Source organism: Antechinus flavipes, chromosome 6 (genome assembly GCF_016432865.1).
Source record: "Antechinus flavipes isolate AdamAnt ecotype Samford, QLD, Australia chromosome 6, AdamAnt_v2, whole genome shotgun sequence".
Taxonomy (NCBI): domain Eukaryota; kingdom Metazoa; phylum Chordata; class Mammalia; order Dasyuromorphia; family Dasyuridae; genus Antechinus; species Antechinus flavipes.
In genome coordinates this window covers 93572664-93582824 of record NC_067403.1, presented here as the reverse complement: position 1 = coordinate 93582824, position 10161 = coordinate 93572664, and the positions used below count along the sequence as shown (strand labels likewise).

Here is a 10161-nt window from a genome sequence, read left to right as displayed (position 1 = left end):
AACTAACCAAAAAAGCAAATGCAGTCTGCTTTTTGTGAGGGTTAGGGGAGGGGGTGGATGGTATTACCAAGCTTCCTCTACAGGCTGCAGGGGGCAGCAGTGAGGCACTACCAGGACAGCAATGACTGTGCTGAGTCTGTGCTCTGAGACTCTGAGAGCATGCTGAGACACTCCAGGTAGATGTGACCAAGTCCTGAGAGACCCTAGCTTTTTTTTTTTTTATAGTCTTTACACCCTGTGTTTATATCTTCTCTGCTTATTTACTGGCTTGCCACCAGGGCAAAGTAGCCACACTATGGTGAAGTTCTCCCTGCAGAAATGGCTAAGATTACACCCCACCCCCTTCCAATCTGCTCAGTGTGAGCTGCCTTCTGTACTCTCACTGCCGCCTGCATTCTGTACCCTATGTAACTCTCCCCACCCATGAACAAAAACAAACCTTTTCTGGGGAATTTTGAGGATATCTTCTATTGGTAATTATTTGTGGGTTTTTTCAGTCAAGCACTAATTCCAAGGCCTTGTCATGAAGTAAAGTATTCTGAGAGCAAGACAGAGATTAAATAGATGTGCGTCTCCTCTCCACCATCTTGGCTCAAATGACAATTCTTTAAAAAAAAAAAAAAGTTAACATTTGTCACCTCTAACAACAAATGACCAAAGAGTCATTTGCAAGGTTTTGCAACCACTTATTAACTGAAAACAAACAAACAAAACAGAGAACTCATGCAAATTATCAAAACTGTAGCAAAGTCTAAAAGTAAAATAAAACCAAAGAACTAACAGTAGTTGTAAACAAACAAACAAAAAACCCTTTATTCTATTAGAAGAAGAAGAAAACTAGACTCGGGTGTCAAGAATCCCTCTAGTAGGAAACCCAAGTTAGTGTGGGCAAATCTTAATAGTAGCTATGCAGGGAGCTATAGCCCTGACAATGATGGGTAATAGCAACAATGAGAGGAGTTTTATGTAAGCATGCTTCATGTCTGGAACATGGATGTCACAGATGCTCATCCAAGCTCAGAGATCACCTTCTGAAACAATTCTGGATTTCACTGTGGCTGTTCCTTCTTGGAGTGCATACAAATGATTTTTGTTATGACAAATTCAGGAACAGCTTTCTTGCTGGGACTTAGCTCTGGAAAGGAGAGTGTCTCCTAATAGTAAAAAGAGAGGGATGGTCTTGGTATGCTGATCTTGACATGATGAATAGCTAGTACTGGTCTTTTAGCAACTCAATGGCTAGTATGTGTGCTAGAAAGTCTAAAAGATTGGAATTCAAGAAGATGCAATTATTAAACATCTTAGTCTGGCTAACACTGATAATGAGTCAATCATTTTACTTATCTAGGTCTCAGTTTCTTCATCTGAAAAATGATATCCACTGGATCTGGTATCTACGGTCCCTTCAAGTTCTGAAATTCTATGATCCTTTGCATATGAAAGTGGAAAATCTGCTACAACTAATGAATGTGGAAAATCCACTAAATATATAAATAGCTTCTCATTTTCAGAAACGTTGCCTCATATCAAGGTCCTTAATCTGAGATCCATGAATTTAAAAAATTAATAACATTTTTTGTTTCCCTTGAAATAAATAATTCTACATTATACATTTTAAAACATTTTTTTGAGACGAGCTTCATAGATTTCACCAGATTGCCAAGGGGTTCAATAAAACAAAATTAAGAAGCTTTGGCTTAGGTTATTTTCCTTCAGGGGGTTAGTGGTAAGTAGGCATTGAGCACAGAAATGAATTCTTCATAAAGAATCTGTTCACTTCTATTTATCAAAAAAGACAGAGATAAAAACAGAAGACAGAAGACAAAGACAGAGACAGAGAGACATACACAGAGAAAAAGACAGAAAGCTACACAGAAAGACACAGAAAGATACAAAGAGAGAGAAACAAAAACAGAAAGTTTCCAAGTCACTGCCCCAAGCTGGACAATGACTTGCTGGGAAACCTTGCCAAAATGAGAAAATCCTCAATGTGGCTGACATTTCTCCCTATCAGAGGAGCTGGGAAGAATAATTGGAGCTCCTGCATATTTTGCCTTACTTGCAGAAAGGGAAGATGAACTTGTTTTGAAGATCACTTTGGTTGAGAGGAGATGCTTGCATTCAGTGTGTTAATATGTTTTTATTTCCTTTGCATATGGAATTGAAAAGTTAAATACAATAATGTCTTTGGACGTTTTATTAATTGAAATAGCGCAGGGATAGGACCAGGACTACAGTTTTACTTGAAGTAGAATGAGGACTAAACCATGATCTGATTAGGCAAACCTACATCAAGTCCTTGGATGACATGAAGAGTTGTCTCCCATGGAATTGGGAGAGAGGAAGCTCTCTAAGAATCAGAGAAAGTTTGGTGGTTGCTCCAAGTGTTGCCTCTGATAATGAGTGGTGCCAAAAAATAAATGTAAGAATTTATCTTTTGGTTAAATAAGTTTGAACATTGCTTTCCAGAATTCCCTTGTAATTTATCTATGATGTTGATTCTGAAAAGTTAAGACTGAATCTTGATCGTTTTCCTTAATAACCTGAAATTATTCTACCACTTGTTATTAAACTTTTGTGTTTTAGCAATCTGTCTTTATAAACTCAATAATGAGTCTATAAAGTAATACTTCACAGAATCACAGAATCTAAGAATTGGAAAGGGACCTAAGAGAACATCTAGTCCAACCAAGAGCTCTCAAACATATCCATCAGCTTTTTATGTAGACCTCTGATAAAAGGAAACTCATTACTTTCCAACTCTCCCAACTGAACTCATTTTTCTTTTTGTAACTAATTATTTGGAAATTTTCTCTTACATCAAAACTTAAATCTACTTCTGTGAAATCTTCGCTAATTGCATTTATTCTTTCCTGTGAGGGACAAACAATATAGATGTAAATAACGTTCAACATCACAGTCCTCCAAATATTTGAAGATAACTAGTTTCTCTGCAGTCTTTCTCTTTCTATTTTAAACATCCCAAGTTTTTTTTGACCAATCTTTATGTGACGGGAACTTGTGGCCCTTTATTCTCCTGGTTACCCTCATTTAAATTCTTTCCAACTTACTCATGTTCTTTCTAAAATATGGTGTCTTGTACTGAACAAAATATGATTTTATTCAGATATGATCTAACCAGGGCAGAGTAAAACAGGATTATCTCTTCCTTCTTCTTGCTTCTTTTAATGGAGTCTAGATTAGGATGCATACTTTCTTAACTTTTCTGTCACACTTTTGTCTCATACAAGGTTTGCAGTCTATTAAAATCCCCAGTACAATGCAGATGAAATGATTTCTAGTTATTCTTTCTCCCTGTGATTCCCCATATTGTAGAGTTTTAAGAGTTTGAGCTTTCAGCCTTTCTTCCCATGAAGACTACCCAACTCCCTTGATCACTGTAAGGCCTTTTTCTGGACTTATGTATTTTTTCATCCAGTTCTTGATGATCTACAATTATAGGACACAGTTATAGCATAGATAATAAGTTTCTAGAGACTGGGGAAATTCAGGATATCAGGTGGGAAGTAATGAAGTGGATGCACTGGTTCCCTTCTTTAGATATTAAATATTTTAATTGTCTATGTTATAGCTGTCTTTCTATAAGATTTCATCAACTCCTCAGTACCCCCCTTACCCTTGACATGTCATGGGACCCCTCTCTACTTCTTATTGAAAGAGTAGTAGCTAGAAAGATTGGGCAGTTCTTCTCATATACTTTTCTTAAGGAGGCTGCCAAGGACAGGTATCTCATTACTTCACATTCATCTGTGGGTTTCTATCAAACTCTCAAGCCCCCCTCCTCTTTTAAACTTCTTTTTGTATGTTATTTCCCCTTTTAGATTATAAATTCCTTGAAAATAGGGATTATCTTTTATCCTACTTTGTATCTTAGTGCTTATCACAGTACCTGGCATATGAAGTGTTTATTGTATTTCATCATGAAAATGTAAATAATCTTCAAACTTCAATTTATCTAATATTTAGATCTTCATACCTAATAAATCAGCTAAGAGTTTTTCAAAAGGAATAAAGTTGACTGTTTGAATTTCACTTTTACATATTCCTCCTATAAATTCTCCATGAAGATTTGGAGGAACAAAAATAAAAGTGGGTGCAAGAAAGAATAGAAAGGAAAAAGCACAAACAATAACCCTTGAATAACTGGGTCTGAGTAAACAACCATTTTGTACAAAATTGTACGAAAATTCCTTCTTTAGCTGACTTTAACTGTTTAGTTCATTTGACTTAAAAGAGTTGGGAAAGACATCTAAATATTCCCAGAGTTATTTAAGATCTCTATTACACTCTTCTCATTAATATTTGGATATTTAAAATTCTTTAAATATTACTGGTTATAGAAGTCAAGTGAATTTCTGATATTAAAAAGTTTTAGACCTCTGGACCACTCAATTTTGCTAGTCTGGTGGAACTTATCTGTCATTCTCTATGAAATTACCTGCTTTAGGGTTTTCTGAAAGTGACCAGTATCATTTTTTTCAAAGGCAATGAAATTTGCTGGAGTAGTAGATAACATGGACCAAAGGAAGTCCTTTTGACTTAAAAAAAAAACCCTAATATTATGTTTCCAGGAAGAAAATCTACTTTTCCTATGCACAACTTAAAGATAGTATGAAATATGCCTATCACTCTCTTTATATTGGGTTAGAAAGAAAAAGTGCTTGAGCTAACTTATGTTCCAGATCCCTTTTGATGTTTGAATATCAGGTGTTTAGTGCTTTGAACTACTTGATTCAGTATGAAATTGTAGTTGGTCCTAAGACTTTGGAGAATAAAAGGCACACATGAAACCATGACCTTCATTGCAGTAACATTTAATAGTATATTTCTGTACAGATATATAGCCAGAGACTTTTTAGTCCATCTTTAGGTTACATCATTAGAACATAAGGTCAAATTAACCATCTGACACAAATAGAACTCTAGGGGGGAAACATTTTTTTTCCATTTAGGTGTTTCCACAAGTGTCCCCTAACTCTCAATACAATGTACCATCACTTAAACCATAACTCTAAGGGGGGGAAACAATTTTTTTTCCTTTTAGGAGTTTTCACAATGTCCCCAAACAGTCAATACAATGTACCATCTCTTAAAAGCACAATTCTAGGGATGGAAAACATTTTTTTTTCCTTTTAGGAGTTTCCACAATATCCCCTAACAGTCAAGACAATGTACCATCTCGTAAAGAATGGACGTCTCATTTGGCTATGATTCAACTGGCAAGAGTTGAATAGTTTATGCATTTTCACAGAATAGACACAAAAACACACAATCTTTAGTTGTTACATCAAGAAATACACAAACAAGAAGTCTTATTTAAACATCACAATAATAATAAATTCACGTTTTGTCCATTAAATATTTTGCAGGTTTCTTTCTTCTCCAAGCCTGGGATGATGACAATATTCAGCGCTTGTGAGGTACAGATGAAATAATACACGATAGGACAACATTTTACAATGAAGTTGCAGTTTGATTGACATTCACGATTCTGTCACACAATATCTACATGAAATGGTCATATTATATAGCGGGTCAATAAATGATCTTTTACTCATTAGGCACCAATAAATTCATATCCAGAGCATCTTTTTCTCCTGCATAAATAAATCTGCATGCAATAAAATATATTTGTTGTAAAGCAGCCATAAATATATATATATATGTATATTTTAGAGAAGCGGAGCTTGTTCCTTAATCAATCTTTAGAATGGCAGATTCTAAACATAGCAGATTTTAAGCACAGCGCAGAAGAGCCATCAAATCTGCTTTTATGCCATTGTTAAGGAACCCATATAGAACAGGATTAAGGCAACAAGACAACATACCAAGCAAATGACAAATACAATACACTAATCGGAAATGCCTATTAGATAGAAGGCCAGCATTAAAATCAGTAACAACATGGAAAAGATGCAGAGGCATCCAGCTGACAGCAAACACGATTATCAGAATGGTTAAACGATAGACGACTCGGCGAGATCGCTTTCTGATCCTCGAGATGGAGCGGGATATGGTCAACATTTCCGGCTCTTCAAGCTGCTTTTCTTCAGGTTTAATCACAAAGCAGATGGGCACCCCAGGTATGATCTTACTGGCATTGGTCAGCTTGGTTCTCTCAGGTTCTGCTGCTTCTTCTTCTTCTTCTTCGATCTCTTTGGGTGGTACCTCGGGAGGAGGAGGAGGATGTCGCAAAACAGGTACGACGCATGACTTCTTGTTGGATTTGCGGTGTTTTCGGCTTAGTGTATAGCTCCATCTTTGGAACTTGGGGAGCTGAATGTGGTGTCCACTGTTCTTGGCCGCGTAACCTTGCATGTCTTCCAAATCATCGTCTCCAGTATTTGGGTCATTCAGCTCACCCAGCTCATTCATCTCTTCCATCTCCTCCATCTCATACATCCCATACATCGAACCCAACTCTTCAATCTCTTCAATTTCTTCAATGTCCATTTCCCTCATCCCCTTCTTTCCCCTCCTTCCCCTTTTCCAGCTTCTTCCCCTCCTTTCCTTCGTATCCCTCATCTCTCTCGGGTCCCGCATGTCTCTCCTGCCCCTCATCTCTCTCGGGTCCCTCATGTCCCTCATCTCTCTTGGGTCCCTCATCTCTCTCGGGTCCCTCATCTCTCTCATTTCCATTGTGTCACTCATGTCCTCTATATATTCCATGACTCTCACATCCCTCACCTCTCTCGTTTCTATCATGTCTTCTATTTCCTCTGCATCCTTCACATCTCTCATATCCCTCACATTCCTCGGGGTGGTAATTTCTCTCATCTCAATCATTTCAGTCAAGTCCATCACTTGTTGGACGTCATCCATGTCTTCTAGTTCTTTCACTTCCAGCATTTCTCTCATTTTCCTCCGTCCTCTCCTGCCCATCCTCTCTCGCCTATCTCTCCTCTCTCTCAGCTCTCGCTTCAGCTCTCTCAATTCCATTATGTCCTTCATGTCCATGGTGCCTTCTAGGTCGTCTATATCATCCAAGTCATCATCATAGTCATCCTCCATGTCACTCGGATCCCTCATGTCTCGGCCCATCATCTCTTTGGTCTCCCTCATATCCTTCATCTCCAATGTCTCAACCATATCCTTCTTCCCCTTCTTTTCCCTCTTCTCTCGTTCCTTCCTCTCCTTCTTCTCCTTCTTCTCCTTCTCCTTCTTCTCCTTCCTCTCCCTCTTCTCCTTCTCCTCGAGCCTCTTCTTCATCTCCCTAGTAGACATCTTGCAAGTAATGCTCCGGCAAACACTAGTATGACTCACAATCAAGCAAATCAAGGGCAGTATGTACTGAACCACCAGCAAACACAGAGAAAAAGCAATTCTATACGACTCTTTTGGCCAATTCTCAATGCACACATACTTAGGGTCAGTGGTATTTGTACCATTATTCCCATTGGGTTCTACAAGCCTGTAGAAGATGGGAAGAGGGGAACAAATCACAAAGCCAATGGCCCAAGAAAGGCCAACCAAATAACAGCCTTGTCTGATGGTCAAACTTTTGGAAAGGGGATATTTTATCCTTTGGTACCTGACAATAGCAATTGAGATTAAGATTAAAGTTGAAACCAGCACCGATGTACATTGGAGAAAAGGCATAAGACGGCACATGAGTTCACCGAGCACCCACTGGTCTAGCAGGAGGGCAGACAGCGTGAAAGGTGAACAAAATAGCACGACCAAGATATCAGAGAAGGCCAGGTTTCCAATGAAAAAGTTTACAATCGTCTTTTGTTTGCACTTTTTCATAAGAGCCATAAGGATAAGCATGTTTCCCATGAACCCAAGCAAACTTATGGTGGAGTAAAGCCCAATCACAAAGACCTGCACATCATCGAGGCGAGTCTTATTATCACCACCACCCCAATCAGGATCATAGGATGCTGTGGCCATCTCGGTGCCGTTCTCACTTGTGAGAGTTCGGTTATCATAGTCTTCGGGTTCTAGATCCATGGCGTAGCCCTGCTTGAAACCAGAAAGACACTGATTAGTAAGGTGGGAAAAGAAAAAGCTTACGGGACTATAAAACTACATCCACAGAGTGAAACAAAACACTTTAGTTCAATTTTCCTGCCAGTACTTTGTTAAATTTGCAGGCAAAATCACTGACCACTTTTAACTCATCCTCAGTGTAGTGCTACATATGCCAAGAAAAATCATAGTAAGTTCAAGTCTTTCATCTTTTCTAATGTGTGACACTATAGGATACACCATTGTCTTTTGAAGTACATAGGAAATGACACTGAGTCTGTGTGTGTGTGCATATATGTAGGAAGATAGCACAAAAAAAAGATGTTTCAGGCATTCATTAAGATAGTTCATTGACCAACAGAACCAATATTTATAGGTCCCAGATAGATAAATTAATTTTTAGCAAAATCAGTAGATATCTATTTAAATCAGGACCTAGCTCAGATGTCACTTCCTTGCACACAATTGATGCTTAACAAATGCTTGTTACACTGAATTCATGAAACCTTCTGTGATTCTCCCAAATCAGATATGATCTCTCTCCATCAAACCCACGAACTTAGTGTTTCTCATGTGGCATTTATCACATTCTACATTGTATTATAGCTTTTTCATGTGCTTGTCTTCGACCCCTTACTAAAATATAATAAGCACTTTGAGGATAGGAACAGAGTCTTGTTCATCTTTGTTTCCCTCAGTGCTCAACAGTGTCTTGTGCAACAAATGGATGGATGGATGGGTGGATGGATGGATGGAATCACATAAAAATACCAATAACATCAACATTATCAGATTTAGGCTATGTCAGTAATAAGGCCTGAAAAGCATATAGCAAGATGGCAAAAACCATTCAGTGACTGGTCTACTCAGTCCATCTTGATGAGTTATAATCACATCATATGTTAGTATGATCCATAAACAATAGTTTTGTCATACAGTAGCCTTTTTGTTGTTTATATAGCAATTTCAATCAGTCAAAAATTACTAAATTAATTAAATCTGAGGCCTTAGTAGGCCTTTAACAACTTCTGCATAATCCTGAACTGTATTCCTATACTTTTTATTTGAACTTGGTATAAGAAAAATAGCCCATAACAAAACTGGATACAAAATTAACATCAATATGAGATTCCAATACTGTTTTAAGATTCCAAATTAAGTTAATACTGGTACATTATTAAATATATATTCCTTGAATTGTGTATACATTGTTCATATGAATAATCCTGACAAGTGGAGAACTAAAATTGCATAGAACATATCATTCCAATATGAATGAGAATTAGGGGGAGAAGGACAATTCTCTTTTTATAACACCACCACCTTGCTAGCATCCATCTCCAAGGATCTCCACGTTATTTACACTGAAGTCACTCAATAAACATTGAACAAACAAATGAATGACTGATTTGCTTTTACCACATTTTGATACATATAGCTAGCAAGAACATATTAAAAGAAGAGACTTCTGAGTCTACTAAAGTAAATGGTCTTGCTCAGATTATAAAGCAAGCCAGTGATGCATCCAAAAAGAGAACAAAATTCTTAGTCCAATAGTCTCCATTCCTAGGCCCTGGTACATTGCATATCCATGAACAAATGACATAGACTTCTGTGTTGCACATATTACTTTGAAACTTCAGTGGATCCAGGATCTCATCATTGTGGATACTCCCTTCAATCGTGAAGATCGTAACCTATCCATGCCTTCTTATCCTGTATGATTCTTGTCCATATGGTGCACTGGATTGGAGGAACTGAGTTCAAACTCTGACTCTACCACTTACTACCTGTGTATGTTGAGCAAATTGATAGCATAGAAAGAGAGAGAACAGACAGGTAGACCCAATGGCTATCTTTAAATAGTTGAAAGGTTAATACATACAAAAGATATAAAACTAACTTTTTTAAATCATCATAATATTTGACAAAACAACTTCATGGACCTCAGGTTAAAAAACCTGTGGACTAGATAATTCCTGAGGTAACTTCTGTCTTAGAGATTTTATAATTTTATGAATTCATTTTCATAAAGATTTTAGAAAGAGAAAAAAATAGGCATATGGGTCAGCTCCTGATGTCCTCCTGACTATTGTTTGGGGAGGAGAGGTAATAATACTATTTGTGTGTGTGGGGGGGGGGGGTTCATTGTTTACTCTTTTCTATCCT

The 10161-nt window shown here is 37.6% G+C and overlaps 1 protein-coding gene across 10 annotated transcripts in view; it reads right to left on the bottom strand.

The window, feature by feature from the left end:
* Window positions 1–4819: 4819 nt before the first annotated feature.
* Window positions 4820–10161, bottom strand: part of NPY5R (neuropeptide Y receptor Y5) — a 164598-nt gene continuing 159256 nt past the window's right edge. For all 10 annotated transcript variants that reach the window (XM_051965191.1, XM_051965194.1, XM_051965196.1 and 7 more), the window contains one exon: window positions 4820–7983. In XM_051965191.1, coding sequence (XP_051821151.1) covers window positions 5758–7983 — 2226 coding nt within the window. In that variant the 3' untranslated portion in view covers window positions 4820–5757. The remainder of the gene's footprint in view (window positions 7984–10161) is intronic.